This window comes from Rhinolophus ferrumequinum, chromosome 3 (assembly GCF_004115265.2).
Source record: "Rhinolophus ferrumequinum isolate MPI-CBG mRhiFer1 chromosome 3, mRhiFer1_v1.p, whole genome shotgun sequence".
Classification (NCBI taxonomy): Eukaryota; Metazoa; Chordata; class Mammalia; order Chiroptera; family Rhinolophidae; genus Rhinolophus; species Rhinolophus ferrumequinum.
This window is the reverse complement of record NC_046286.1, coordinates 3,553,073-3,580,935: the sequence shown is the minus strand read 5'-3', so window position 1 is coordinate 3,580,935 and position 27,863 is coordinate 3,553,073. Positions and strand designations below refer to the sequence as shown.

At 56.1% G+C, this 27,863-nt stretch overlaps 5 protein-coding genes across 19 annotated transcripts in view; 2 read left to right on the top strand and 3 right to left on the bottom strand.

Moving 5' to 3' along the window:
• Positions 1-52: 52 nt before the first annotated feature.
• On the bottom strand, positions 53-4,065 carry RING1 (ring finger protein 1). The gene is made up of 7 exons (XM_033103681.1): positions 3,796-4,065; positions 3,548-3,679; positions 2,603-2,763; positions 2,287-2,502; positions 1,197-1,586; positions 742-1,015; positions 53-468 (listed from the first exon to the last, which is right to left on the bottom strand). Exons 2-7 carry the CDS (start codon positions 3,623-3,625, stop codon positions 367-369), a joined length of 1,221 nt encoding a protein of 406 aa, XP_032959572.1. The 5' UTR covers positions 3,626-3,679; positions 3,796-4,065; the 3' UTR covers positions 53-366.
• A 1,559-nt stretch (positions 4,066-5,624) lies between these two features.
• On the bottom strand, positions 5,625-7,865 carry HSD17B8 (hydroxysteroid 17-beta dehydrogenase 8). Of its 4 annotated transcripts, none has more exons than XM_033099570.1 (9): positions 7,731-7,864; positions 7,328-7,545; positions 7,110-7,226; positions 6,907-6,999; positions 6,733-6,818; positions 6,536-6,620; positions 6,278-6,320; positions 6,004-6,078; positions 5,625-5,809 (listed from the first exon to the last, which is right to left on the bottom strand). In XM_033099570.1, the coding sequence occupies exons 1-9, from the start codon at positions 7,774-7,776 to the stop codon at positions 5,793-5,795; spliced, it is 780 nt and encodes a 259-aa protein (XP_032955461.1). In that variant the 5' UTR covers positions 7,777-7,864; the 3' UTR covers positions 5,625-5,792. The 4 variants fall into 4 exon arrangements, with proteins under 4 accessions (XP_032955461.1, XP_032955437.1, XP_032955453.1 ...); XM_033099555.1 differs by having other exon boundaries at positions 5,626-5,809; positions 6,694-6,818; XM_033099546.1 differs by lacking the exon at positions 6,278-6,320 and having other exon boundaries at positions 6,694-6,818; positions 7,731-7,865.
• A 141-nt stretch (positions 7,866-8,006) lies between these two features.
• On the bottom strand, positions 8,007-11,574 carry SLC39A7 (solute carrier family 39 member 7). Its single transcript, XM_033099531.1, has 8 exons — positions 11,423-11,574; positions 10,705-11,113; positions 10,449-10,617; positions 10,245-10,298; positions 9,971-10,108; positions 9,684-9,824; positions 9,276-9,472; positions 8,007-8,886 (listed from the first exon to the last, which is right to left on the bottom strand). Exons 2-8 carry the CDS (start codon positions 11,107-11,109, stop codon positions 8,614-8,616), a joined length of 1,377 nt encoding a protein of 458 aa, XP_032955422.1. The 5' UTR covers positions 11,110-11,113; positions 11,423-11,574; the 3' UTR covers positions 8,007-8,613.
• A 76-nt stretch (positions 11,575-11,650) lies between these two features.
• RXRB (retinoid X receptor beta) lies at positions 11,651-18,278 on the top strand. 3 transcript variants are annotated; one of them, XM_033099509.1, is made up of 10 exons: positions 11,651-12,114; positions 12,785-13,032; positions 13,529-13,685; positions 14,007-14,186; positions 15,265-15,437; positions 15,815-15,944; positions 16,133-16,265; positions 16,369-16,472; positions 16,798-16,903; positions 17,035-18,278. In XM_033099509.1, exons 1-10 carry the CDS (start codon positions 11,883-11,885, stop codon positions 17,180-17,182), a joined length of 1,611 nt encoding a protein of 536 aa, XP_032955400.1. In that variant the 5' UTR covers positions 11,651-11,882; the 3' UTR covers positions 17,183-18,278. The 3 variants fall into 3 exon arrangements, with proteins under 3 accessions (XP_032955400.1, XP_032955403.1, XP_032955408.1); XM_033099512.1 differs by having other exon boundaries at positions 11,652-12,114; positions 16,381-16,472; XM_033099517.1 differs by lacking the exon at positions 11,651-12,114 and adding an exon at positions 12,280-12,414.
• A 909-nt stretch (positions 18,279-19,187) lies between these two features.
• COL11A2 (collagen type XI alpha 2 chain) overlaps positions 19,188-27,863 on the top strand; it is a 28,602-nt gene continuing 19,926 nt past the window's right edge. Inside the window, exons 1-9 of one of the 10 annotated variants that reach the window (XM_033102648.1) lie at positions 19,188-19,323; positions 19,600-19,746; positions 22,437-22,586; positions 22,708-22,918; positions 23,348-23,510; positions 25,004-25,195; positions 26,321-26,572; positions 26,810-26,872; positions 27,533-27,712. In XM_033102648.1, coding sequence (XP_032958539.1) covers positions 19,665-19,746; positions 22,437-22,586; positions 22,708-22,918; positions 23,348-23,510; positions 25,004-25,195; positions 26,321-26,572; positions 26,810-26,872; positions 27,533-27,712 — 1,293 coding nt within the window. In that variant the 5' untranslated portion in view covers positions 19,188-19,323; positions 19,600-19,664. Of the gene's footprint in view, positions 19,324-19,422; positions 19,747-22,436; positions 22,587-22,707; positions 22,919-23,347; positions 23,511-25,003; positions 25,196-26,095; positions 26,174-26,320; positions 26,573-26,809; positions 26,873-27,532; positions 27,713-27,863 lie in introns of those variants that run through there. The other 9 variants (XM_033102647.1, XM_033102649.1, XM_033102653.1 and 6 more) reach the window with 9 other exon arrangements.

Here is a 27,863-nt window from a genome sequence, read left to right as displayed (position 1 = left end):
CTTTTTTTTTTTCCCTTCTAGTACGCCCCTGATAAAGACACAGAACTGCAGATTTCAAAGAGGAAAAAAAGTAAATTTGTTGTTGGTATGAGGGCATGAAAGGAGGTTTCTTCACCTTATCCAACGTCTTGTGTATATGGGAGGTTGGGGGAAATAGAAAAGGCAGTAGATGGGGGTGCATGCCCCACTCTGTACAATATAGAAGAATCTGATATAGATACTTTGTATAAAAGCCACATGTCCTCATTTATGTCCTCTTGCTGGCTGGCTGGGCTGGGGGGCACTAGGGGACAAAGAAGCTGGGGTGGTGGGCCAGGACACAGGGAGACCCCATGGTCCCCATCCTCTGGCTGTCCCCTTGTGGGGTCACTTTGGATCCTTGGTGGGGGCATAGCAGAGCTCCAGTGGCCGGGACACCTTCCAGAACTTCTCATTCACCAGCTCTAGGGTCAGCGAGCCATTCAGTGTCTACAGAGGGAGTGGGAGAGAGAGGCAGGGGAAGAGAAAATAAAGTTGGAGAAGACAGTAAAGGAAATGAATGAGAGAGGTGGGCGGAGGAAAGAAACAGGAATGATAAAGAGATGGGGTAGAACGGGGCACATGGAGTTGACAGAGGAGAAAGGACATAGAAGGGAGAGGGAGATGCAGAGGCAGGAGAGCTGCTCAGTTAGAAGTCAGGGTCACAGTTGTGCATGGCCCCAGGCTACCCCCTCCCCCATGCCATTGCCCTCCAAGGCTCACCGTGAAGGCTCCGCCCCCGGGGGCGATATAGATGGTGTATTGCTTTTCGCTGACACCTTCCAGACTGGGCAAGGCAGGCTCTTCAGGGCTGTCACCTCCTCTGGTACCCCCACCCTCCCCACCACCTCCGTCAGGTCCCCCAGCATCAGAGGCACCCCCTCCAGGCCCTCCTGGCTCCCCCGCCTCTTGCTGCTGCCTCCGCTCGAGGGCAATGCGCAGTGCCAAGTACTTGGAGAGATGGTCCACTGTGGCATTCCCAGTTGTCTTCACATACCTGGAGTGGGAAAGAGGTTACATTTAGGGCACAAGAAGCCACAAATGGAGAAGGGATGTAGGGGACTTTCCAAAAGGGCCTCTGCGTTAGGGTTTCTTCCTCGGGTTGGACAAACCCTACTTCTGATGGAAGCCTATGTGATCTCTGGTTTCTGAGGGGTCTGGGGAAACACGGCTCTCACCTAGTCTGGCAGTATTCTCCCTTCTCCACGAGCAGTGGGTGGGGCCGGAACACGAGCTCAATTTCTCCACCTGGCTCCGGGGGACTGGGGGCCCCAGGAGGGCTTGGGGGGCCCAGGGTACCCCCTCCCAGAGTCCCTCCCCGGTCACCGGAGTCTTCAGAACCAGCACCCCCACCCACCCCACCAGTGCCTCCTCCCCCAGTCCCTATACTGCTCCCCCCTGCACCCCCTACACGGGGTCGCTTGGGAGCAGGGCCTGGGGCAGAGTCAGGGGCGGAATCCGAGCTCACATCCTCTCCATCCCCCTCTCCCTCCCCTGGCTCTCCTTCCCCCCCACTCATCGTGGTGGTCTGATCTGACCCAGGCATTGGCCGCCTCACACGCTGGGCCCTGTAGAAGAAAGTGGATGAGGTTAGAAAGCATCAAGGATAAGGGGTTTACATTTCAAACTTCAGAGATTTAAGAGATCAGGGGAATCTTAATGATGACACCTAATATTTATTAAACACTAACTGTGTGCCAAACACACGCTAAGTGTTTTGCATTGATTGCTCTCATACTACAAGTCTTATGAGGCAGATAATTAAATCATCTCTGTTTTATGGCTGACAAAACTGAAGCTGAGAGAGATTAAACATCTTGTTTGAGATCACAGCCCTTCACCTTTTAAAGTATGGTCTAAGAACCAGTAACACAGGCTTATAGAATCGCAGAAACTCAGGCCCAACTCTAGACCTACTGAATCAGAATTCGCAGTTCTAACCAGACTTTCAGGTGATTTGGATCCACATTAAAGATTGAATGGTGCTGGCCTAGGAGGTGATTTAATCCCCAGCAGTGTGAATCCGGAGCTTATGCCCAAATCACTCCACTGTTCTAACTTCCAGAAAGTTAGATGAGCTCTTTTCTTCTGAAGAACAGTAGTGCCCATTGCTAAATAAGAAGTTGGCAATTTCTATCCATGACTTCCAAGCCTGCCAATCAGGCTGCAGTCAGCTTTTAGGCTTAGAGGCTGGCAGGCCACAAAGCCAGCATTGGGGATGTGACCCTTGGATCTGTCCCACCAGCCCCTCCGTCTCTCTGGCCGAACCTGTGCATGGCCTGCATGCGCAGTCCCTCTTCAATGCTGGAGCTCAGCGCCTGCTGGTTGTGCAGGCGGCTCAGGCGAATGAGCACGCGGTCCTGGTGCGCCTCGTATTCTTCCCGGCTGGGGTAGATCTTTGAGATCAGAGCATCAAAGTTAGGGTCCGGTCTCAAGGATCGCTTTGATACCAGCTTCTTGCGGCATGTAGGGCACTCCTTGTTCCTGGGGTAGGAGAGAGAAAGCCCTGGGCAGTCAGTTGCCAGGGCACTGAGATCTTAGCCCTGTACCTTTTACCCCATCACAAAGGTGTCCCTCTTGTTACCCGCTCCGCAGGGCTGTGACAATGCAGTCAGAGCAGAACCGGTGGAGGCACTCCTTGGTGGTCATCGTATTCTTCAGCATGTCCAGGCAGATGGGGCACATGAGTTCTGAATGCAGTGACCGAGGGGAAACGGCAATCTCTGTGCCATCCATGATGGCTTCCTGGAGACATTGGTGAGTGGAAAGGTGGTGGTGGATTGGGGGGAAAAGTTTTAGAATCAAGTGGCCTATGAAATGGGAGGTTTGAGAGACACTGAGATAGCAGAATCTGGGTAACCCATGTTGGCCACTTGAGGAAGATGGTAATTCAGACAGAGGGGGGCCACTGACTTGGAGAAAATGGAGAACAGAAAAAATTAATGTTCCTGAATTAAGAATAGGAGCTTTGCAATAGGATGATCTGAAGTTGGGAGAGACACCTGGGGGGGGGGGGTGGGAGTGGCACAGATTTGTGGTTTGGGGAAGACTTATCTTAAAGTGTGATCCTGGTAATATCTACATCAGAATCCTTTAGGGTGCCTGTTAAAAACGCAGATTCTGGGGCCCTGTCACATTATTGTATCAGAATAATACAATATTATTCTGTAGGGGAGGGGGGGGCCAGAAAGCTCCACTTGCAACAAACTCCCAAGGTAAGTCTTACAGGCACTGATCTATGACGTTGTACTGAGGAACACGGAAGATAATTTCTGTCCGTTTACTAGCTTTCAAAAGAAGATAGTAATATTTGCTCTACCTCTCTCTGGCTGTTTTGAGGAGTAAATGAAATAAATGTGAAAGTGTTTTTAAAAGGTTAAGGTGATTCAAAGGTAGGATCAAGGGACTCTGTGAAATCGGGCAGGGTCGGTAGAATGGGGCAAAAAAAGGAAAAGAGGCTGTGAGAGAGGGTCTGGGGATTGAGGGTCTTGGGGAGAGGGAGTAAGCTGTGCAGGGAGGATCCTGTCACCTGCGGGGTCCGGTGGAGCTCATACAGACTCAGTTCCCACGTTTTGCTGGCATTCTGGGCATTCGCAGGCGTCGTCATGGTGACCGGGCACAGCCCCCCGCCGGGGCTCCTAGGCGGAGAAGGAGTGGAGGGCTGGGGAGAGAGGGAAAGGGGAGGGACAGGGTTAAGGGGATCGCCCTCGCGCAGACACCGCCTCTCTAAAGCCCCCCCCCCACTCCTGCCGCCCCAGCACCGGCCCGGCCCCTCACCCGGCTCCCGCCGTCCGCACTGCCGCCGCCGCAACACCGCGCCCTGGGCCCCGGCTCCTGGCCGAGTTCGCTCGGTCCGCAGGCGCCGCTCAGACAGCAGCTCCCGCCGCCGCCGCTGCTGCCTTGGCCCGGGCGCTTGGGCCCTACGTCACTTCCGCCTGCCCTTCCACTCCACTCCCCGCCGACTGGGGAAACGTCAGCCGCCACTCGCGGAGCGGGTGGAACGCGACGTGGACGCCCGGGTTCCCCCGCCCTCCGGACGCTCCCGCCCCCCGCACGCTCCCGCCCCCGGCGAAGAGCCGGCGTCCCTGAAGTCCAGCGCCACGTGGGGACCCCGGTCTCCGCCTCCGGCCCAGCACCGTCGCACAGACAGCCTTAGCCACAGTTCCTTCCCTTGGCCCCCACCCGGGGCCTCCGCTCCAGAGGGCGGGGCCTGAGGTCGCTTGGACCCCGGGAGGGGACGGGGGGATTGTAAAAGGGCCACCTCCCCCACTCCGCGTCCCCTAGCGGCTCTGGGGAACGGCTGCACATCCCTGCACACTCCGTAGCCCCAGCCCGGGATTCCGGGGAATAAAAGCTGCGAAGGGTTCCCTGCCGCTTCTGTCCACCAGTCCTGTGAATTCAATTTAGTCCCGATGTGCCCGGGATTCCCTTTACCACCCTGGGGACTTGCTCCACCCTCCGCTTTGGCTCTACCTAGACCCTCCGACCCGTTCTCCCCTCGAGGTGTGGGGGCGACGGCTCGGGACGTCCAGACTCAACTCTCGGCCGGAGCCAGAGACTCGAGAATTGCGTTTGGACAATCAAGAGCCGCGGCCCGGGGCGGGGGAGGGAGGCGCAAGGGAGGAACAGGGGAATGGAGACACCACGCGGAAGCAGGGACACACACACAAGATGGGGCCCCTATCGGGGAGGGGGTGTGCACGGGTGGAGGGGCACAAGGGCCCGAATGTCTGGAGTGTGAAGCAGGCAGAGGCCTCCTCTAGGACTTTGCAGTAAAGGAAGGGGACGGGGAGGAAAGAGAAGAGGAAGGGGCAGAGCGATCCCAATTGAAGGCAGGGATGAGAGGGATACGGCGGGGGAGGTGGAGGGGGGGGGAGAAACCGTGATGGGCGTCCCGTCTCCTCCAGCCTGAGCTGGGGCTCCCGGACTTGGGCTGCAGCTGCCAGGGGGTGGCCTGTTTCTGGGACAAGGCAGCAATGGGTCCCCTCGCCCCCTCCCCCAGATCCCCCCTACTTCCCTGTCCTCTCCTTCAGTCCGTGGCCAGTCCTTATGTGGGCTCCAGAGTCGATTAGCGCGGACCCCCTCCCCTTCCTCCTCCTTATCCCAGCCCCCTCCTTTCTACTCTCCTCCAGCCCCTTTCATCGGCTGGTCCATTCCCCTAATCCTGGCCCCCTCCCCTAATCCCCCCCATCCGACCCCAGGCCGGCTGCAGCTATTGTAAGGTGGAGAGAAAGGGGAGGGGGGACGCAGAGAAAGGAGAGGGCTGGGGGAGGGCCACCTGTTCCAAGACCCCCTCCCAAGGCCAGGCTGGACACCGGGATGGGGCCATGAACAAATCACCCTTGGGGACCATAAAGACCCAGGGTATTGGGGGGAGGGGACTGGGGCTGCAGGACTAGTGGAAGGGGATGGGGCAGACCCCTCCCTCCAAAAAGACCCAGAGTGTCACGCATACACAGTGACACACACTCTCTCCTCTCACACCCGGCGGCGGGGGTTGCCCTGGGAGACTAGGCAGTGAAAGGGAACAATCCTTTGGTAAAGGGAAAGAAGGGGGAGGTGGGGAAGGGTCTGAGGGCTTGGACACAAGAACTGGAGGTGGCAGGGAAGAGGATTTGGAATTTATTGGGGTCACAAGCACCCCTGCCTCCCATATTCAGCATTCCTGAGCCATACACTGCCACCCCTTTTGTAGCCTGGGAATTCAGAGTCCTCATCAGCAGGAGGCCGGGCCGAGTGATGGGGAGTGAGCAGATCCAGGGTCCTTGAGGCAGTTACATGAAAAGACCTCCTAGGAGGGGCAAAAACATTTGGAGAAATGCATAGGTGGAAACAAATGGGCTGGGGGGTACTGGGTCGTCTTCCGTCCCTGGCCTTCGGGAACTTCTGCCCTAACCTCAGTGGCTCCAGATTCTCCTCCCTTGCTTTCTCAAATCATCTGGATTCCATTTCTCTGCCCTCTCCCTCCCCACGATGGCCTCATACCAGTGACTTCCACTGAGGCACCCGTGATGTATCTGCTGTCATCAGATGCCAAGAATGCGACCACATCTGCCACATCTATGGGAACAGTGAGGAGAGGGCAGAATCCTACTCACTCCCATAGACCCAAAGGAGCCATCATCTCCCACCAGAAACACCTCCTCCCGCAAAACACACACACCAACCACCAATCCTGGTGAGACCCTTTCAGATACCAGACTTTGGGATCTGTTCATCCAAGACCCTCCCCAGGGCCCACTCCCCACTCAGTGCTCACCCTCAGGGTCCCCCAAATGTCCCATTGGGATCTTTCCAGTCACCTGTAAGGAAACACTCATATGTGGCTGCAAGTTTCTTTTTGGATTGTTTTTGTAGACTGAGTCTGTGACCCTTTGTTCTTGTCTTCGTTCCTTGTGCACTTATTTAGTACCTACTATGTGTCAGGCACTGTGCCCAGTATTCTCTCTCTCTCAAGACCAGAGAGGCTGGGTCTCTGAACGGTTCTGCTCTCTGCCCTCCACCCATGGCCTCCTACCTTGTCCAGCACTTTCTGTGGCACTTTCTGCGTCATGGGTGTTGTAATGAACCCCGGGAGGACAGAGTTACAGCGGATCCCATGTCTGTGAAAGGGAGAGTGGCTGCCGACTCTGGAGAGGACTGAACACCGACCCCTCTCTCAGAGCTCCCACATACCTCAGCAAAGCCCCCTGAACCCCCAGGTGTCTGACCAACCGTCCAAGCTCCAGGGCTGCAGTCTGGGTCAGCCCAATTACTCCAGCCTTGGATGCTGCATAGTTTATCTGTCCCATGTTCCCCACCTATAGACGAGTCAGAGATCTGAGATGTATCAGGGGTTCCAAGGAGAGGCTCTCCACTCCATGCCTTCTCAACCCAACTCAACCTGACCTTGCCTACGATGCTACTGATGTTGATGATGGAGCCACGACCACCATTGGACACCAGGGCTTGGGCTGCAGCCTGAGTGACTAGAAAGATGCCCTAGTGAGGACAGAGTAACAAGGCAAAAAGGATCAGCTGGGGTGACAGTCATCCTCCAACTCCCTTCCCAGGCTGAAGGGGCCAGAAGTCACAGGTTCAGAGGTCACCACCTTGAGGTTGACGGCTATGACTTTGTCCCAGTCATTCTCAGACATGTGAAGCAGAAACCCATCCCTGGTAACGCCCGCACAGGACACGACGACAGATGGCGGGCGAGAAAAGCAGGCCTATGGAAGACAGAGGTTACATACCAAAACACCATGAAAAGAGCCAGGGGCGGTGGAGGCAGTGTGAACACTTTAAAGGGGGAGAGGTCGCTCGCGTTCACCTGCACTTGTTCCAACAGTTGTCTAGCGGCCACGGCCTCAGACACGTCAACCTGGAAAGCAGCGTGGGCCCCGCGGGGCACCCCCTCCACATTCCCTGGCCCGCCCAGCAGCCCCACCGTCTCCCGTGCCGCTGCCCCGTCCAAGTCGCAAGCAGCCACAGAGGCCCCCTCTCGGGCCAGGCGCACGCAGACTGCTCGGCCGATGCCGCTACCCGCACCTGCGGTGGAAGAAAACACGAGGTGGGGCGAGGCGAGGAGTGGGCAGAGGTCAGAGGTTAACAGGGCGCAAAGTTAGTAAAATTCGGCCCGGGGGACAGAGGTCACAGCAGCTGCAGAGGCCGAGGGCGCGCCCCCGATATAATTCCCGCACCCCAAACCGCCTTGGGAGAGCACCCCCCTCGACCTGTGACCAGGGCCAGCGCAGAGCGGAGCCGGAGCTGCGTCGCCATGGCTGGCGGCGAGGGGGCGGGCACCCAACACGGAACCAATCCGAGCGCAGAAGGGGCGTGGCGAGAGCCGAGCCAGGCCAATCATAGCCCCACTAGCTTTAGGCCACCCGCGGCCACCAGCACAGGCGGACCTCCCACCGCGGGGGCGTGGCCAGAAACCACCGCTTGGGGCTTTAGGGACTTGGGAGACAAGCCCCATTCCTCCAAAAAACACAAAGACTGCCTTTGGGGCGGAAGATCCGACGACTTTATTTCTGGTCACCACCCCACCCCCTCGATTCAAACAGTGATATAAAAAAATAAAAACAAAAAAATCAGGCCACAAGATTAGCAACTAACGGCCCCCCACCCCCCAATCACGATACACGATTGATGTTAAATTGATGTTTATCCCTTGACTCCGGTGCCCCTTCTGTCCAGGGCTTTGGTCTTCCCTGAAGCCTCCACCAACAAGGGAGAGGGAGGGAGGAGGACCTTGGAGAAGCCTGTGTGCGGCAGCTTGGTCCTCTGAGAACAGGTGGGGGAGGGGACATGGGGTAGGCTGCCATCACTGGTCTCTTCCAGCCTTCTTCACAGCCCCATTTAGCCCCAAACCCAATAACGTGGTCAGCACACACCCAACACTGTAGTTCCTCGGGTCTCTCATTCTCATCTCTACAGCCCCTATAGGACTGCTAAACCTTAGCCCTCATGCTAAAGTCACCACTTCCCTAGGATGCGAAAACTCCTTCCTTTGGCAGATATCCCTGGCCAGGGCCCCAACCTCCACAGACCACAAACTCCGAAGACTTAGAGGCCAGAAGTTTGGGGCTGGGTGGGGGTGGCTTATCCCACCTCTCACTCGAGGTGGGCAATCAGCACCATCATGACAACCCCCCCCAGTAGTCCCAGCACCTCCAGAAGTGACTGCAGTGGTGACGCTTCCCTCAACAGCTCAGGCAACACAGACACAGTTGCTACGTAGATAAAGCCACCTGCAGTGAACGGCAGAATCCAGCCAGGACCTGTCCCACCTGCAACTTCACTACCCACTGCCCCTCCTTCAGTTAGGAGAGCACAGGCTGTGCCCGCAAGTGCCCCTACCGCCGTCAGTAGTTGCAGACGCATTGCCTGGTGGACAAAAGAGACAGAGCATTTATCAATATCTAAATATCTAAAGATTATCAGTGGTTTAGACGTGGCTGGGGAGGTACAGATATATATGGGTAGGGTGCATGTCTTTGGAAACAAAAGAGTATGGCAAAAAGAGGGGAGTCTAGAATAGACACTTTTTGAAAAATCTTAAGATATCAAAACCATTCAGATGGTTTATGGACCACAGTTCAAGAAATACTAAGCTACAGGACAGTGAAACAGAACCTCTCCCTGATTTCTAGAAGATTTATTATCAATAACAGTATAACTTGTTTGGAAGCAAGGAGAGGCAGTCTTGGGTTTGGGGTGGGTGAGCAGGGGGTAAGGATTGGAGGCAACCATGTTTGGTGCACATCATCACCAACCTGCTTTTTGCTGCAGCCCGACTGGACCAAGATAGCAAAGTCTCCGACTTCATGTGGCACTTCATGTAGCAAGACAGTCATTGTGGTCAGGATCCCTAATCCTCGACCCCCTCGAAATGAAGCACCAATGGCCAGACCATCTGTGAAGTTGTGTGCCAGGTCAGCCGCCAGATTCAGGTACCCTGATACACGCAGGTCTTGCATAGGAGGAAAGGAAGACAAAACAATTAGAGGCTCCATCACATCCATCCTAGCCCTAGTCCAGCCATTAGCACATCTCCCCGCAGAGACCACTTCCTAGCTAGCCTCTCAGGGTTTTCCAGATCCCTGCTACCACCCACAGCACACATCCTGTGGGGCTCATGATGATGCCCCTTGTCCACGCTTCTTACCAACCCTGGCCCTCACCTGAACCCGTTTTTCCCTCTTCAGAATTTTGAGGTCTCAATGGCCCATCTTTGGGACCCGTACTGCGTCCTCTTCGCTTCCTAGACCCCCCTGCTTCCTTTTCTTCTTCATCTGAGCTCTGTTTCTCCTTTGAAGAACGCTCTGAGGGAAGAAAGGAGTTGGTAAGAGTGGGGAACAGACACCTGATACATCCTCAAAAGGGACGTCCTCTTCCATCTAACAGCCATAAGATGAGCGGATTCTGAGGCAAACAAGGTGGCTTTCAGGAAAGTTGTTCCTCGGCTCACCCTGTTTTCCAAGTCCATGTATGGGTCCGTGAGCATGTCCATGTCCTCCTTTCACATGTCTCACAAATTTCTCCACCACAAGGAAGGCGACAATTCCACTAAGGACCCACAGTCCCACAGACAGAATGGGGCCCTGGCCTGGAAATGGAGGCATGAGACATTAAGGGAAATGTGGATTCCAGACTTATCCTCCTCCTCAAGTGCAGGAGAAGAATTGGGAGGAGTAGACCTCCCCCAGCACCCCAATCCCTGTCTCCACCTGCCCCTTCCTCACCACTGTGGGAGTGTCCATGTCCGGGCTGCTCCTGAGGGTGGTGGGAATGAGGTTCTGGAAGGAGGACGAGAAAAGGCCAGATAAGCGAATACCCCAATATTTGGAAGAATATTGGAAGGTCAAAGATCATAAACGGGAAAAACCCCTTTTACCCAAAGAATAAAGTAACATTAAGATTTGAGGTAGAAGTCTGAGGTTACTTACCCAGGGCATGAGGGATGAGATGCAGGAAGGCATCTCCCAGGAGCCCGCCAGAAGCAAAACTGAGCAAGATCTGGAGTAGAGACCGGTGCCGGGGACAGTTTGACTCCACAGGGATAAGGAAAAGGACAAAAAATGGAGCTGCTGAGATCAGTACTGTGGCCCCCAGTGCCTGGTGAGGGAAAGTCAGGGGTCAAGTGGTGTGGGGTTTCCCAACAATCCAGAACCAACCCCTCTCCCCCATCCCCTGGGGACTCACATAGGCCCAGAGAGTGACAGTGTCCAGGTCCTGCTTGATGCCTGGAGACCTAGACTCCCCAGAGCCTCCGTGGCTGTGCTCGTGGGCATGTCCATGTCCTCTGTGGTAGAGGCTCTCATGGGGGTGGCCATGGCTATGGTCATGGTGCAAATCCTCATGTGAATGTCCGTGGTCGTGACCGTGGGTATGCCCATGCCAGATGCTTTCGTGAGTGTGGCCATGGCCATGGGCATGGCTGTGTCCATGGTGGAAATCCTCATGTGAGTGGCTGTGGCCATGGAAGTCCTCATGCAGGTCCTCGTGCATGTCGTCACGACCCTCGTGTCCGGCCACGAGCAGCCCCACGGCCGCCCAGGTCAGCAGTCCCAAGGCCACCCAGTGGGAGGCCCCCAAGTAGCTGGTCATCACGCTGACCAGAGGAACAGAGACAGTGACTCCACTTGACCCTCAACTCTGTACCTATGCCGGGTCCACTTTACTCCGCTCGCGCCCTCCGTCCACTTCTATGGGCCTGTCCCCCATTCCATCCTGCCCCCACTCGCAGTGCTCCCCAAACTCGTTCTTTTTATCCCGAACCGCCTCCCGGATGTAGGGCCCCCGGCACACTGCTCTAGGCTTTGTTCATCCACTTTACGGACTCTGGGTCCTCGTCTCTATGACCCACTAAGTGGGGGGAAAGGCCTGGAAAGGAAAGGAGGGAAAAGTAGGAAATTCTCACCGGCTCCGGGATCCTCTTCTTTCCCGGTTTGCACGGACGTGGCACTCCCGCCTCTAGCTCCCGCGAGAACAGGAAGTTCCGTTCTACCTCTGTCCCAGGACCTTTACCAATATGGCGGCACTCCGGTAGCGGCGAAGCGGCCGTGCCCTGGCGCGCATGCGCGGGTGTGGAGGTTATTTGAGGGGAGGCTGGGCGAGGCCCGCAACAGGGACCGAGGAGACCGCCTCCTCCGTTTCCAACTAGATGAGGGGGCGGGAACTAGCGCGGAGACTTCCTGTCTATACCAAGATGGCTGCCACATCGGCGCTGTCATTTTGGTACAGAGCAGAGCGAAGCGCTTAATTCGACCCGATTCAGGCCAGAGTCTTTCTCTGGGGCTTCCTCGTGCTCAGCTAGCCCCTCAATAAATCCTTGGGAATCTCTGGTACCTCTTCGGTATCCCTACACTCAGCCAGGAATCATGTCTTGGACTGCTCGCCCGCCCTTCCTCCCCCAGCGGCATGCCGCAGGGCAGTGTGGGCCGGTGGGGGTGCGAAAAGAAATGCATTGTGGGGTCGCGTCCCGGTGGCGGCGGCGACGGCCCTGGCTGGATCCCGCAGCGACGGCGGCGGCGGCGGCAGCCGGAGAACAACAAACCACGGAGCCGGAGCCGGGGGAGGCTGGACGGGACGGGATGGGCGACAGCGGGCGGGGTGAGTGTCCTAGCGGACGGACCCGCGAGCCAGTGACCGCGTTGTCTGCAACCCCTCCCCCCTCCCTTGGCGATCTTTTCCTGGCGCTCCCGCCCCCTTGTTTGTAAACACGCGTCCCCTCCCTCCCAAGGGCCTTAGCGCCCTCCCCCCGGGGCGGGGCGGGGAGGGAAGGGGAAGCTTCCGCCCTCCTAGTCATGGCCGCTTGGGTCCCTGCACATCGGAGCGCCTGGGCGTGGGACACGAGTCCTCGAGTTTGAGGACTCTGGACGTTTGAAGACAGATCTTGCGTCCTAGGAGGAGGTCTCTTCCGCCTATCTCTCTTCTCTGCACACTCTGGCTACAGGCTGGGAAGGAGGGTCCATCCCACGTGTTGCCCCACCCACACGAGACTGGCTTGGGCAGCTGGCTTGGGGTGACCACGTACAGTGCTTGGAATTTTGCCTCGCCGGAGCTATACTCCTCTCTTTTGTCACCAGTCCCTTCTGTCACCACTATTAGAAGTTAAACTGTTGTGTGACAACAGGGTGTCTCTGGACTTGGGGGTGGGGTGGGTATGATGGGGTGCAGGGGGGATTAGAGAAAGTCTTCAGTTGGATGATCGAAGACTCATTTTTCTCTTTTTGTCTCTCCTGTCTGTGTGTCTCTGTGCCTCTGTGTACCCCTCCCTCAGATTCCCGAAGCCCAGACAGTTCCTCTCCAAATCCCCTTCCCCAGGGGCCCCCTCCCCATTCTCCTCCTGGACCACCCCTACCCTCTTCAGCAGCCCCATCCCTTGGAGGCTCTGGGGCACCACCCCCACCCCCCATGCCACCACCCCCACTGGGCTCCCCCTTCCCAGTCATCAGCTCTTCCATGGGGTCCCCTGGTCTGCCCCCTCCAGCTCCCCCAGGATTCTCCGGGCCTGTCAGCAGTCCCCAGGTGAGAGGTTGTGACCCACTTACTGCCTCTCCACTTTCATTTCCTTGTTTTCCTTGTGACCCCAGATCTTTGTGTGAATTTCCCCATGGCCCACTGACCTTCCAGACCTCTAACCTGGCAGGCCTGTGGTCCTTGTGAGACCCCCTTGCCCTTCCTGAGGTGACTGATCGTTCAGTGCATGCTTCCTCCCCAACCCTGTAAAAGAATCCTGATGTTGCTGATGTCCCTTTCCTCTGTCAGTGATTCTTTGCCCTTTTGGTCCCATCTGCCCTTCTGAGATACATGGTTTTCAGGGCTACTGTGTTGCATAATTTCAGGGGAAACTGTATGTCGAATCTCTGGGTTGTGCTGGCCCTTCACACCGACTGCAGTGTAATGATGCCCCTGGGATGTGCAATGCAGGGCCCTGCCTAGGTGTTAGGGCATGATTTCCATCACCTCAGAGATTCTCTTTCCCAGTGAGTCTCCCCATGACCTCCCTATTTCCCCATCTCAGATTAACTCAACAGTGTCGCTCCCTGGGGGTGGGTCTGGCCCCCCTGAAGATGTGAAGCCACCAGTCTTAGGGGTCCGGGGCCTGCACTGTCCACCCCCTCCAGGTGGCCCTGGGGCTGGCAAACGGCTATGTGCAATCTGCGGGGACCGAAGCTCAGGTACGGGGCTCAGAGGACCAGCAGAGAGGAAGACAGAGTGCCATGTCCCACCCCCTGTAGAATTCCCATGGGCTCATGGGGTTTTGTTGGAGCAAGTGAGCTAGGGAGGCCCAATGAGAGCTAAAGAATCTGAAGCGCAGATTTGGGGGGCGGGGGTGATCAGAGGGAAGCGTGGGATCGGACCATCTCTCAGGTCCTGGTTCCCCAGCTGTATTTGGCGAACACAAAGTAGATAAACTGTTTGCTGGAGGGAGGTTAGCAAGAAACCTAATGGTGAGGGGTTTACATGCAGCAATGTTCTTGCTCTTCCCCCACCCCCAGGCAAACACTATGGGGTTTACAGTTGTGAGGGCTGCAAAGGCTTCTTCAAACGCACCATTCGCAAGGACCTGACCTACTCGTGCCGGGACAACAAGGACTGCACGGTGGACAAGCGCCAGCGGAACCGCTGTCAGTACTGCCGCTATCAGAAGTGCCTGGCCACGGGCATGAAGCGGGAAGGTAAGCGCCTGCGCACCCAGGCTCCCCAGTCTACCCATGGGAGGAGGAAGAGGGAGGATTGCAGGACACCACACGCAGACCTCTCAGAAAGGCTGGACTGTTCTCTCCTCCAGAGGGCGATATTTGATTTCTCTCTCCCCTCCTCATCAGCTCTTCTTCCTGGTGCCCTGCCGCTACCCTGGCAGGTCCCTTGAGTTTCCTTCTTAATGTTTCTGCCTCTGTGGCCTGCACCTGTGACCCCTGCCTAGTGTGCTGTGAGGGTAGCATAAGTCCTCTTATGCGTGATGGGCTTCTCTGTGTTGCTCTCTAACCTGAACAGCCCTCCTGGCTCAATGCTCCCTCTCTGGTCTCTCCTCCAAGCTCTGGGATTCTACTCTCTTAAGCTACAGGCTTTATGAAGACCTCAGGGCTGCCTTCCCTCTTCTTTATCTTATTGTTTTCAGTCTGATTCTGGAATTCTAAGGCAAGCTTTAGAGAGTATCATGATCAAATCTCTCATTTTAGAGAAGATGAGTCTGAGGCCTAGCTTTCCCAAGGTCATGCAATAAAAGAATGGTAGGGCTGGGGGCAGAACTCACACTTCTGAAAACTCAGGCCAGTGCTCCTTATACTGCCTCTTTGTTGAATTAGAAAAGCGCAGGATTTGCAGTCAGGTACACTTGGATTCAGATGTATGACTTACCCTGTATTGTGTGAACGTGGGCAGGCTATTAACTTGTTCAAGTCCCATATTCTTCGTCTTTAAAAATGACAACGAGAACTCTCAGGGTCGTTATAGTAGAGTGAATGTTAAAATGTGCTTGGCACATTTCCTAGTGTGTAGTAGGCCCTCAGTTTAAATATTAGCTTTCTCCCTAACTCCTTTATTCTCTCCTTCCCTTCTTGGCTCATGTACGTGCCCTTTTATAACCCTCGCTTCCTGACTGCCCCCAGTCCACTGTTAATTCTAGTGACTTCCCCAATTCCTAAAAACATTTCCTAAAGGCCATGAAACCTGATAAGGCCCTAAGGACATTTCAGAACCTCCTCACGACCGGCTGCTGACTTGCCACTTTTTCTCCTCCCCTCTTTCCCCCAGCGGTACAGGAGGAGCGTCAGCGGGGGAAGGACAAGGACGGGGATGGGGAGGGGGCTGGGGGAGCCCCCGAGGAGATGCCTGTGGACAGGATCCTGGAGGCAGAGCTTGCTGTGGAGCAGAAGAGTGACCAGGGCGTTGAGGGTCCTGGGGGAACCGGGGGTAGCGGCAGCAGCGTGAGTGATGGGGTCAACCCACTGTCCTTCCTCATGGGGGGTGGTTGCCAGGAGCCTAGGTCTGTTCTGTCTCCCCCTCCCCTTCCTTCCTGTCACAACCTTCCTAACACTCTGGCACTGGAAGTGCTGCCAAACAAGGTCTCTCAAACATCGGAGGTGGGCGTGATAGTTTTTCTCTGTCCCCACCCCCAGAACAATCCACTGGTTGTCCCAAATAAATGTCGGAATGCCGGAAGGAAAGTCTGATTTATAGGGATTGGTTCAGATGGGGCTTGAAGAGAGACTACATAGTAAGAGGGGGTGTCAAAAACCTCTTGTGAGGGGGGCTTCCGTGTTCCTCCAAACCTCCCATAACTCTTACCCCCCATCCCCTGCAGCCAAATGACCCTGTGACTAACATCTGTCAGGCAGCTGACAAACAGCTTTTCACGCTTGTTGAGTGGGCGAAGAGGATCCCACACTTTTCCTCCTTGCCTCTGGATGACCAGGTCATATTGCTACGGGCAGGTCAGTGACCTTGGATCCCTTTGACCTCTTGACTTTTGATCCCTCTTTGACCTGACCTTCAGTGATCCCCAGTGCACAGTTGCATACTCAGGGAGCCAAGCTCACTGACCTTGCCACCTCTTCTCTTCCCCTGGCTTTGCATCCCATGGCCTGATCTCTGGCTCCTGACCCTTGCTGCCCCCACCCAGGCTGGAACGAGCTTCTCATTGCCTCTTTCTCCCACCGATCCATTGATGTGCGAGATGGCATCCTCCTCGCCACAGGTCTTCATGTGCACCGCAACTCAGCCCATTCTGCAGGCGTGGGAGCCATCTTTGATAGGTCAGTGGCCCTCCGCTGGGCTGACCTGTAGGTAGAGGGGGTGGGGCTATAGGCTGGTCCGTGTCCAAGGCTGGCTGAGCTGTGACCTTTGAGTGACCTGCAGGTCCCTCTCCAGGGTGCTGACAGAGCTAGTGTCCAAAATGCGTGACATGAGGATGGACAAGACAGAGCTTGGCTGCCTGAGGGCAATCATTCTGTTCAATCCAGGTAAGAGGAGGGTACCCCATCTCTCAAGACCAAGGCCACCTTGAGCCTCCTCTTCTCTGGAGACTCCTAAGTTACCCAGCTATCCCCTCAGTAAGACCCTCAGCCCGGAAATCTCCCAGCTGACCGAGCACAACCCACCTCCACTGATACAGTCCCCTTCTGACCCCACCCCACAAACCCAAGTGCCCTGCTTCCCTTGCCAGGTATCTGGAGAAGGGCAAGTAGATGGGGCCCGAAAAGCACATCATGTGGGCCCCATCTCCATGTCTGTCCTGATTGTGTTTGCCTGCCTCCTCCTTCCTCCTCTCTTCCCCTGCCATTCCAGATGCCAAGGGCCTCTCCAACCCCAGCGAGGTGGAGGTCCTGCGGGAGAAAGTGTATGCGTCACTGGAGACCTATTGCAAACAGAAATACCCTGAGCAGCAGGGACGGTGAGAGGAGCTGTGGGGGTGAGGGGTTGTGGGCACCGAGGCCCCCACAGATGTGGAGGTGGGGGTGGGACGAGTGTGTTCAGGGCCCGTGTGGTTCTGTTCTCAACGCGCTTCTCCCACGCCTCCCTCAGGTTTGCCAAGCTGCTGCTGCGTCTTCCTGCCCTCAGGTCCATCGGCCTTAAGTGTCTAGAGCATCTGTTTTTCTTCAAGCTCATTGGTGACACCCCCATCGACACCTTCCTCATGGAGATGCTGGAGGCGCCCCACCAGCTGGCCTGAACCCAGACCCAAACTTGGTGCTTCTCACACTGGATGAGTGCACATCCGAGAGGGACTCCAAGCCTTGGGCCGGGGGTGGGGGGCCGTGTTTTTAAGAATCTTGGTGGGGTGAGAACTATAGGACAGGACAGAGACCTCCAAGGGGGTCCATTAACCTTCAAGGGGTTTGCCTGATATCCCAAGTCAGAGGGGATCCCAGTCCCTGTGAGGGCTGGACCTCTCCCTTCAGTGGCCTTGAGTCTCTGAATTTGACTGGGTCGGCCATGATTGGGGTGAGTTCTCACCCTCTGCCTGGAACGATTTTCTTCCCCCAGCACAAAGCACTGGCCTTGCTCCCAGGACCTTGCTTCCTTCTCATCTTGCCTCACTTAGCTCCCCGTCTGAAGACTGGATATGGGAACTCCCCCAGAGATGGATACTGGGGGCAGGCCCCCCAAACTGATAGACATGGGAGTAGGGTTCTGCCAGGCCTTCCTTTAACCAAGCAGATGGGGGTTACTCTGGAAGAGGGAGGCTCTGCCCAGAGTCCCTTCTCATACTTGACCTCCTCCTGCAGTCAGACTGAGAAATGGAAAGGTGGTGGTGGTGAAGGGGTGGGTGGAGATGTAGGAACCCATCGGCTATTTTTAATTTCCTCTGAGGACAGAGACTTGCAGTTAGACTCAGAGAAGTACTGTACTTTCCCGGGTTGACTAAGAAATGCCGGCGGTGGGGATGGTATTTGGGGAAGGCAAGGCCCCAAGATGGTCTGTTCCTCGGGCTCTCCAAGCACTGGCCTTCTCGCCCCCTCCTCCCATCCCTCCCTGTCTAACTTGGGGGAAGGGGCCTGGGCTCTGATGCAGGGTCTGGCAGGGGATGGTTTGGTGAGTAGTCCTCAGGCCGCCCCTTTCACAGTTCTCCCGGCCTTGGGCACACACAGTGGAGGCTGGAGACACAGGACCCTAGCCTGAGAATTGAGGGGGGATGGCCAGCCCGCAGAGATGGGGTGCTGGGGCTGCATGGTTTTTGCTCCGCAGCTCTTCCCTCGGGTTTCTTTTCCCCCCTCTCTCACATATAAAGTCGCTTTCAAATTAAAATCGCTGTTTTCTGGACTGAGGTGACTGTTAGGCGGTGGACAGCGCTGCATCGGGTTGGGGTGGGGGGGGTATCCGGTTGGGAGCTCCGGACGCGCTCCCTTGACGCTGACACCGCCGCGGAGGTTCCCTGGGGCCTGAGGGGCGGGCACAGGGTGGGGGACACAAGGCACGCTTTGTCGGGGAGGGGGAGAAGAGGGTGTGCCAGCCTGGGGGCGGGGCCGGCCGGAGGAGGAAGGGGGGCGCTGATTCTCAAAGGCGCCTTGTTCGCTTGCGCCCTCCTAGCGCCAGCGGGCGGCGGCGCCTCGCCACGCTGCCGTCTCCTCTCCGGCCGCCGCGGGCTCCGGGCAGGCCCGGCGCTGTGCCGGTTCGTGGGGCTCACTGGGCGCTGGGCGCCGCGGCCTTCTCAAGCGTTGCCCGCCTGGAGGCGGCCTCCTGTCCCTGAGTGACCTCGTTTTCCCCATACTTCCAACTAGCAACGACTGTCCTCTCGTCTCTCCACTGGGTCCCTTTCCACCTGGGTTCCTGGACTCCCTTACCTCGTACCCCCATTTTTACCTCCTGAGACCCGATTAGCCTGTTTGTCAGTCTGTCCAGTCTGCTCCGACGCCGGCTCCCTCTGTCTCTCCTCCACCCTCTCCCTGGCTCCCCCACCCCTCCCCTTGCGGCCGTCGAGTCGCAGGTCTCTAACCGCTATCTATAGCTCTGTCTATAAATACCCCTGCCCCGGCCCGCTCTGTAATTACATGGGGCGGGGCGGGGGAAGTAATTATGGCGACCTGATGGGGGGAGGTAGTGACCCCCCAGGCCCGCCTCTCCCCTCCCACTGTACCCTAAATCCCGCCCAGGACTCTGCTGAAAGGGGACTCTGGGCCCCCAAGGGGGAGGGAATTGGGCAGGGGGGCTGTGACTGGACGTCTGGGTCCTAAAAAAGAAGGGGTTGGGGAAAAGATATTGGGGTTCCCGAAAAGAGAATCAGGGTGTAAGCCATTAAGTCCCTGCAAGGAGCAGGGAAGAGCAGTCGGAGGATCAGCCAGGGAGGGTTCTCATTCCCCCCACCACCCTCAGGTGGAGACTGAGGGTGGGGTTTCTTCTCTGTGGCTGTGGGCGGGCGGCTGGAGGCGGGGGCTGGGCCGGGGGCGGGGGCGGAGTGGGGGCTCTGGGCCGCCGGGGTGGCCGGGGACACACAGGAGCGGCGGCCACCGAGGAGGGAGCAGCGTCGGAGCCCCGACGGCGCTTCTCTGCATGGAGCCGGGCCGTTGAGAGCTGTTGCCACCGTACAGCCTGTGATCTCCCCGGACCCCCGCGTCCGAGGCTCACAGCCAGCTCGCTCTCTCCTGTCAGCCTCGGGACGTCCAGTGCCTCCGGCGCCCTTGGGTCCCTGGGACCCGGCGTTCCGGTCGCCAGCCATGGAGCGGTGTAGCCGCTGCCATCGCCTCCTCCTGCTCGTACCTCTGTTGCTGGGGCTGAGCTGGGCCCCGGCTCGGGCAGGTAAGAGGAGTCCCGACGCCTGAGTCCTCCGGAGTCAGGCTGGAACTCTTGGGTAGCCCCGGGCAGGGGACCGCTGATGCCTGGGGCGGAGCTTCTGAGTCCGACAAGGGGATTTTGGGGATCAAAGGTCCAGGCTAGGGGGCAGGATACCTGGGTCCCTTGGAGCCAGATTAGGGATCTCTTCTTCCTTGAAGTGACTTGATGAGGGCGACTGAAGCTGAATGTGGAGGCTCACCTTAGAGAGCCATGAGTGCGGGGTGAGGGGGGGAATCCTGGGGTCCTGGGGAGAACGGCAGCTGGCAGGGCTGCTGTGGCCCAACCTGTAGTGGGGTGAGGGGTAGGTGACAGTGTGGATGGGTGACGGGTGTTTGTATGTCTTCTGAACTTTCTGTCTCTGGGTTGAGAGGGAGCATCTGTGGGTCACAGCAGAGCCTCGTAAGTAGAGAAAGAAGGGATGCCTGGATTATTTGTCCCAGTGGCTTCCCCGACAGGATCCCCTTCCCCCTCCCTGTGCCCTCGATGCTGCCACGCGGCTGGCTCTGGGGAGCACTGGGGCTGGCTGCCAACAGGACGGCCGCTGGACAGGCCGGGATCAGGTGTCTGAGGTGGGAGCCAACTCTTTGCATTCCTGCCCCGCCCCTCCCCCTCTGGCCAGCCCGGCTCTCCTGGGACCCTGGTGTCCACAACCCCAATCTTTTCCTTCTTTTTCCCAGGATCCAGAATTCCTGGCTCCTAGGAAAGAGGATTTGATATCGGAGATGGGGGGGGGGGCCGGTGGGTGCTGAGAGCACCTGGGGCCTCGGCAGGCTGATGCAAGCCCCCACTCCTGGAAACACTGGAGGCTGATTTGCATATAACTTGACTATTCATTTCTTCTCTGCTCTGGAGAGAAAATGGTCAGAATAGCAGCATAAAGGGTTTAGATTAGATTACGGGAGGAAGAACTTCCAAGTTATGAGGAGTATGACGCTCAGGGACAAGAAACAAGTGTGCAATGTCTGTAGACTCGAGGAGTCTTTCTTGGAGGAAAAGGGACCCTTTAGCATGGAGGCAGGGAGATGGCTGAGACCACAGCTTCTTATTTGGGGGCTGAGTGGGTAGAGGTGGGACTCTCTAGGGAAATGGGTTAATGTGGAATTCATAGGAGTAAGGAATGGGGCATTTGGGGGCCCAGAGGTGGTGGTGGGGGGGGTGGGGCTGCCAGTTGGGGCAGATTAAGGCCAGAGACAGTGGGGCACATATGTGGCCTGAGGTGGAATGATGGGTGGGCAGCTTGTGGGTGGGTCATCTATAGGATGGAACTGGACTCTCCTGGGCGCTGGTGGAGGGCAGGGTCTCTGAGGTCTCCTTGGCCTGGGGTCTCTGTGAGTCTCTGTGTCTCTGTCTCACTCACCTTCTGTCTCTCAAAGCGGCCCTTGTGTGTTGGTGTTTGCGGAGCTGCCACACGCGGGGGCCAGGCTAGGGCGGGGGTGGGGGGGCAAGGCCGTGGTTTCCCGGCTCCTGGACTCAAAGGGCCTTTTCTCTGCCTGCCCGCCTCACCTCACCCACCCCACCCAGCTCTGCTCTCCTGATCACTCTGGCCCCTGCCCTGCCCCATGCTTCTGTGAAAGTTTTGCAGAAACTTTCTTTGGGATTTTTCCAATCTGGAGCTGATGCTGTGAGGAGTGTGTATAGCGGGGAGCAAGAGAGGGAAAGTGACCTTTGTGTTCTGGGGGTTTGAGCCCGAGGAAGCCAAGTGGTAGGTGGATGGGCTGGTGGCCTGGGTCTTGAATCTTTGGATCCGGAGTGGTGGTGGGGGTGGGGTGGGGTAGGGCCGAAGTTCCAGGTGTGAGGAGCTTGCCTGGATTTTGGGCAAGGACTCTGATGGGATCCCCAGATGTGTGGCTCAGGGCCCTGGACCTGCTCCGGCTCTGCGTGGCAGCTTCAGTCTCCCCCCCAGCCCTGCCCCCAGCCCATCTCCCAAGCTAGGGGCCCAGGCTCCTGGGGTGGCTCTTTCTTGTATCTCCTTCCTCTGCATGGTCAGAATTGTCCCCACCTCCCCAAACATGGGCACTGCAGCAGCTGAAGCCCCCTCCCCAGAGAGCTGCCTCTCCGTTCCCTCCTTGGTGGCCCCCCTGCACCTCCGTGCCCAGGATGATCGATTGCCCAGATGTTGTTTGTACTGGAGACATGGGACAGAGGCCAGAGACCCAGAGACCAAGAGATACGGAAAGGGAGTGAGAGAGCTGGAGAAAGACAGGGAAAGAAAAAGATAGAGAGTGTGAGGGAAATGGAGGAAGAGAGAAGAGTCAGGGAGACAGAAAGACCAGCAGATACAGACAAAAAGAGGAAGAGAGACAGAATGAGAGAGAAAAGGAGAGAGAAGGTGGAGAGTTGAGAGAGAGATTGAGAGAATAGAGAGAGATTCATAGGCTGAATTGTCATTCAGAGATAGAGAGTGAGCATGACAGGCGCTGGGCGGGAGAGGGGCAGGAGTGAGCATGGAGCTGAGTCCAGGGTCAAGCCTGCTCTTTTCCAGGTGACTCTGGTTTCCCATCCATTCAGGCCCCATTCAGGAGCAAGTAAGGGAAAGGTGACCTTTGCCTTCCAGAGAGTTTGAGCCCCAGGAAGCTGAGTTCTAGAGCCCAGATGTCCTGTCTTGACCCTCCTAAGGGTGTGTCCCTTCCTCTGACCCTCATGGACTCTCCCAGGTGCACCCCCTGTGGATGTGCTCCGGGCCCTGAGGCTCTCCTCCCTCCCTGATGGTGTCCGGAAGACAAGAGGCGTTTGTCCAGCTGATGTGGCCTACCGAGTGTCCCGACCTGCTCAGCTCAGTGCACCTACTCGCCAGCTCTTCCCAGGTATGGGTAACATGGTGCAGTAGCTCATGGGATGGGGTCTGGGATCAGAAACCGGAAGGAAATGGCTTTATGGCTCTCGTTGCCTTTCACTCCACCTGTGTGTGTCTCTCTTGGGTCCCAGGAGGTTTCCCCAAAGATTTCTCTCTGTTGACTGTTGTCCGGACCCGCCCTGGCCTCCAGGCCCCCCTCCTGACTCTCTACAGTGCCCAGGGCGTCAGACAGCTGGCCCTGGAGCTTGGCCGACCTGTCCGCTTCCTGTATGAGGACCAGACCGGCCGGCCTCGGCCTCCAGCTCAGCCGGTCTTCCGAGGCCTCAACCTAGCAGATGGCAAGTAAGTTAGTTTGCTGTCTGGTCTGCTGGCCTGCACTTCCCCTCTGGCCACTGCCCCAGAATCCCTAGTCCCTAAACTAGGAAACCCTAGTTCTGCCACACCTCATCTTCCCACTGCCCAAACTTCAGTCACTTCTAGCCCAGAGTTTGCGCTTAAGAGTTTATGTAGTATTAGCCTGTACCTTGGGCAAGTTACTTAACTTTTTTGAACCTCCATTTCTATGTTTGTAAAATAGGGAGAATAGAACCATAAGAATCAAATGAGAAATTTATTTCATGGTGCCTGGTGCCTTGTAAGCGCTCAATAAATGATCACTACTGCGATTATTACTGTCACGATCATTGCCTTAATCCTTCCATCAACTGTTCCCCAGCTCTGTTGACTTTCCCTCTTTCAGTCAGTCACTTGAGCCTCTCCCCTTATGACCAGGTGGCACCGTGTGGGTGTGGCTGTGAAGGGCCAGTCTGTCACTCTCATTGTTGACTGCAAGAAGCGGGTCACCCGGCCCCTCCCCCGAAGTGCTCGTCCAGTGTTGGACACCCGTGGAGTGATAATCTTTGGTGCCCGTATCCTGGATGAAGAAGTCTTTGAGGTAACCAGAGCAATCAGAGAACAGAGTGATTTCTGGTCCCATATCTTGTGTCCACTCCCCTTCTGACCCCAGCACACCATCTTCCCATGTCCTAGCCCTTCATTTATCCTCTCATGAATTTGTAATTCCGTTTCCCATCCTCAGGGCTAATGTTCTCTGTTAGGAGATCTAGGTGTCCACTTACACCTAGGATGGTCGCAGGGCTGTCCATAGCCACTCATTCTGTCACTCAGTCTTTGTCACTTTGCCTATCCATCCATCTGTCCCTTCAGCCAATCTGTCTGTCTACCTACTCATCCACTCACCCACTCACCCATCCATCCAGTTACACACTTACCCACTACTCAAGCATTCAGGTTTGCATCCACGCACCCATCTATCCTTCCCTTGCTCAGCCTCTCCCTCCTTCAAACCACCCATCTATCAATCTGTCCTTCCATCCATCCATCCTCTTTAACCTGTCTGTCCATCTGTTTCCTCATCCGTCCACCCACCACCCCATGTACCACGCACATGAGGCTGCGTGCATCCATTCATCCACCCACTCACATACCCATCTCCTCACCCCCCACGCTCCTCCATCCGTTCATTCATCCCCATATTTACTTCCACCTACCTACCTACCTGTCAATCAGTTTCCATCTACTCTGTACCTCCCATTCACCTACCCACCAATCTACCCATACATACGTTCATTCATCATCCATCAATCCTCCCATTCAGTCATGCATTTGAGCTCCCATTCACCCACTAACTCACCCATCCATCCATCCATCCACCCATCCATCCACCCACCCACGTGGCCAGTTAACATTTCCTGAATACCTGCTGACCCAATGCCACGGGGAACATAGAAGAATAAATATAAGTTCTCTGTCATCCCAAGGAGCTCCCCATTCTGCTCTGGAGATGAGACAGTATTTCCAAATCACAATACCAGGCAGAGTGTGCTCACCACATGTGAGCACAAATAAAAGCCATTGGAATTCCAAAGTGAGTTCCCCCTCCCTCATTTCTAGAGGTCCTAAGAATTCTCATTATCACTGCCAGTGGAAGGTCAAAGCAGCTATGACTGGGCCACTGTCTCCAGAAACCCCTGTGAAAATGCTCAAGCATTACCACAGGGGAAGGGGTAGGAGAGAGTGTTGAATTTAGAGTTGGATGGCTTGAGTTCTAGTCCTGATCCTTCCACTGCGAATGACCTTGGGCCAGTCATTACCTCTTTTAGCTTTTCTGAATGGAATGTATCTGGAAAATGGGCATGAAGGTCCTTGTCCTACTGACTGTCCTACTGACTTTCCCAGTTGTTGTGAAGGTCCAATGGGATTATGAATGAGAAGGTCCTTTGGAAACTGAAGAGGGCTGTGCACATGGAAGGCTGGTGATGACCTCCCATTATCCTGTTTTACCTAGGATCGGCCTCCTACCTTTTGTCTCAGACTGAAGCTCTCGCTGCCTCCCTCCATTGGTGTTCCTTTCTCATGTCTTTGAAGGGTGATATCCAGGAGCTTGTCATTGTTCCGGGGGTGCAAGCTGCCTATGGATCCTGTGAACAGAAGGAGCTGGAATGTGAGGGGGATTGGAAGGAGAGACCTCAGAAACAACAGTTTCACAGAGCCCAGAGATCTCCAAAACAGCAACTATCAAGACTTCATAGGCCCCAAAACCAGGAACCCCAGCAACAGGTGAGGGAGCTGGGCGAACCCTAAACTGCAGCACACCCCGGGAGGGAAGACAGCCAGAAATCTCCCAGGGGAGTTCCTCCAATGTCCAGAGCTCCCCATCCTATTTTGGGCTCCTGTTCTCCCCTCTTTAGTGCCCCACCCCAAACATACCTTTCTATTCCCATCACCGCCCCTCCCCCAGTCCTCATTCATCAACCTTTTTATTTTCATTTAAAAATAAAAAGAGTCATTATGAAGAATTTGTGGCTGGGAGCTGTGTCCCCTCCTTGTGTCTCCTCCTCTGATAGTCTTCCTGGAACTGTGTCCTTGGGTTTCCCATCCCTTCCTCGAATTAAGAGATTGGGAGAGAGGGTGGGGGTGAGACTTGGGGACAGAGGATGGGAGACCAGAGTAGCCGGGAGACAGAAACTGGGAGAAAGACCTTGAAATGGTAAGACCTAGAAGGAGAAATGGGGCAGGAACAGGAGGTTGAGGGAATCCCAAAGGAGTGGTGGGTCAGTGGACGTGTGGGAGTAGGGCCCTCTCTAGCCCCCTGCACATGGAGGTGCACGATAAGGGGCTGTGGTGGGGAGAAGGGAAGGGAGACTCTGGATTGGGTGGAGTTTGAAAGGTTAGGGTGACAGATATGATCTAGGGTCAGTGGTCTGAAGATTGGAGAGTCAATCTCTTAATTGTGTCTGCTTCTGTCCCACATGCGGGACCCCTCCCTCCTTTCCTACCTCTTCCCATCTCTCTCCTGTCCCCCAACCTCTCCTTTCATCCCCAACTCTATTTCCCAACTCCATGCCTCTCCTGTTCCCCACTCCCACACCATCTCCTCACTTCTCTCACTCCGCCCTACCGCCCCCGCCACCTTCATCCTCTTTCTACCTATTCCCACTGCCCCTTCCCTAACCCCAGCCCACTGAGTCTCTCTACTATGACTACGAGCCCCCCTATTACGATGCGATGACTGCGGGGACGACCCCTGATTACCAGGTAAACTTGAGGGACCCCCTTCCTTTCTCCTGTTCCTCCCACCATCTTGTGCAAACATCTCCTATGACACCAATTGCAGGGAGAGACACCATATATTTAAATTATGGGAGTTTCCTCACTGCCCCCTCCCATGTCTCTCTGCTACAGCGGCCTCGGAGCCCCAACCACAGGTCTGCCCCTTCCCCCAGGGGGCGTCGGACCCCACCCCGAAAGCCTACCCCACCTGCCAAGAGGTCAGCAGCCCGGCAGGCATCCCCCTCACCAGGCCGGAGACCCTCTCGAATTGGAGGTTCTGGCCCAGCACGGGGCCAGCCTTCCCCCTCCCGACGCCCAGCTCGGCGGGCAGCTTCCCCCACTGCCCGGGGCCCCCCCAGGACCAGAGGCAGCGGTTACCGGCAGGTAGAGCCGGGGCATCCAGATCTCTGCCCCCAAACCTCTATGATATTGGAGATTCACTCTCCCCAAACTGTTCCCCCTCCAAAGGGGCTGCAAGATCTGAGATTGCCCCCACCCCCCAGCACAGACAGACACTGCCCTCAGGGAGGGGACAAGGTGCTGCTTTGCTGCCCTTCTTGCTAACTTCTCTCCTTCTTTCCCACCCCATGCTACTCTTCTCCCCCTTCCCCTTGGGGTTAGTACCCAACTCCAGGTGAAGAGGAAGGAATCCTGGAGTCAAGCCCCTTGCCACCCCCTGAGGAGGTAACTCCATCCCCCACCCTCACCCTAGCTGGGGGCAAGTGGGCATTGTGACCCACCCCTCAGGTCCCATGTCATCTTGATGAATCAGCCCTTCCTCTGGCCGGAGGACTCTTTGTCATATCCACTTATGGCCTGACTTCTGGTCACTCCAGACCTAAGGGTCTGCTTGTCTTTTCAGTGTCCATGTCTCCTTCCATTATTCTTTGATTCTGGAGTAACTTCTTTTCCATATCGGTGTCAAATAGTTTTACTTCCTGTGTCATGTTTATGTTCTTAGAAGCCATTTTCTGTCCAATTCTATCATTTTTCTCTTCTCCCAGTCTTTCCATCCATGTCTTTGGTCGTTCATTCCCTGGACTCTTTTGTCCACCATATGTTCATGGACTGTCCACTCTGTGTCCAGCCCTCCGGCCACCCTTCTTGTTATCCACCATTCCTGCCCATGAAGCCCATTTTCTGGACGGCCCTCCTGATTTAGGGTTTTTGATGGCCATCACTTTCTATACAACTGCTCCCCTTGCTCTTTTTGGGAGAAAAATTCCAGTCACAATTACATCAGAATCCTCTGGGCTGGAAGTTGTCATACCCTGGGGTCCAGGGAAAAACTCCTCTCAGCCCTAATGCCCCCGTCTACCCCTCTCCCTCCCCATCCCCGGGAAGGAGCAGACAGATCTCCAGGTCCCCTCCACAGCCGACAGGTTCCTGGCAGAGGAATATGGGGAGGGTGGCACAGACCCCCCAGCAGGGCCCTACGATTACACCTATGGCTATGGGGACGATTATCGTGAGGAGACGGAGCTTGGCCCTGCGCTCTCTGCGGAGACAGCCCACTCAGGAGCCGTAAGTTAAAGGAGCTCCTCTTCCATTCTTGACCTCCAGTGGGAGCTACAAGAATTGCTTCCTGTTGTTTTTGACTATTCTCTGTTGGCTGTGAGCTATTTTCCATCTGTCCACATAAGATGTATATGTTGCTTGAAATATTACTTCCTGC

What these genes read in the sequence shown, in the direction of transcription:
- SLC39A7 (XM_033099531.1), bottom strand. Translation starts at nt 11,109, where the DNA reads ATGACCAGCTACTTGGGGGCCTCCCACTGGGTGGCCTTGGGACTGCTG. An exon ending in CTGTCACTCTCTGGGCCTAT is followed by an intron (nt 10,618 to 10,704) that starts GTGAGTCCCCAG and finishes TTCCCTCACCAG; the next exon opens with GCACTGGGGGCCACAGTACT. An exon ending in ACATGGACTTGGAAAACAGG is followed by an intron (nt 9,825 to 9,970) that starts GTGAGCCGAGGA and finishes TTCTTCCCTCAG; the next exon opens with AGCGTTCTTCAAAGGAGAAA.
- HSD17B8 (XM_033099546.1), bottom strand. Translation starts at nt 7,776, where the DNA reads ATGGCGACGCAGCTCCGGCTCCGCTCTGCGCTGGCCCTGGTCACAG. An exon ending in TGCGCTGGCCCTGGTCACAG is followed by an intron (nt 7,546 to 7,730) that starts GTCGAGGGGGGT and finishes CTTCCACCGCAG; the next exon opens with GTGCGGGTAGCGGCATCGGC. An exon ending in TCAGTAGCATCGTAGGCAAG is followed by an intron (nt 6,819 to 6,906) that starts GTCAGGTTGAGT and finishes ACTCGTCTATAG; the next exon opens with GTGGGGAACATGGGACAGAT.
- RING1 (XM_033103681.1), bottom strand. Translation starts at nt 3,625, where the DNA reads ATGACGACGCCTGCGAATGCCCAGAATGCCAGCAAAACGTGGGAACTG. An exon ending in GGAGAATACTGCCAGACTAG is followed by an intron (nt 1,016 to 1,196) that starts GTGAGAGCCGTG and finishes TTCCCACTCCAG; the next exon opens with GTATGTGAAGACAACTGGGA. An exon ending in CCGGGGGCGGAGCCTTCACG is followed by an intron (nt 469 to 741) that starts GTGAGCCTTGGA and finishes CTCCCTCTGTAG; the next exon opens with ACACTGAATGGCTCGCTGAC.
- RXRB (XM_033099509.1), top strand. Translation starts at nt 11,883, where the DNA reads ATGTCTTGGACTGCTCGCCCGCCCTTCCTCCCCCAGCGGCATGCCGCA. An exon ending in GGCCTGTCAGCAGTCCCCAG is followed by an intron (nt 13,033 to 13,528) that starts GTGAGAGGTTGT and finishes TCCCCATCTCAG; the next exon opens with ATTAACTCAACAGTGTCGCT. An exon ending in GGTCATATTGCTACGGGCAG is followed by an intron (nt 15,945 to 16,132) that starts GTCAGTGACCTT and finishes GCCCCCACCCAG; the next exon opens with GCTGGAACGAGCTTCTCATT.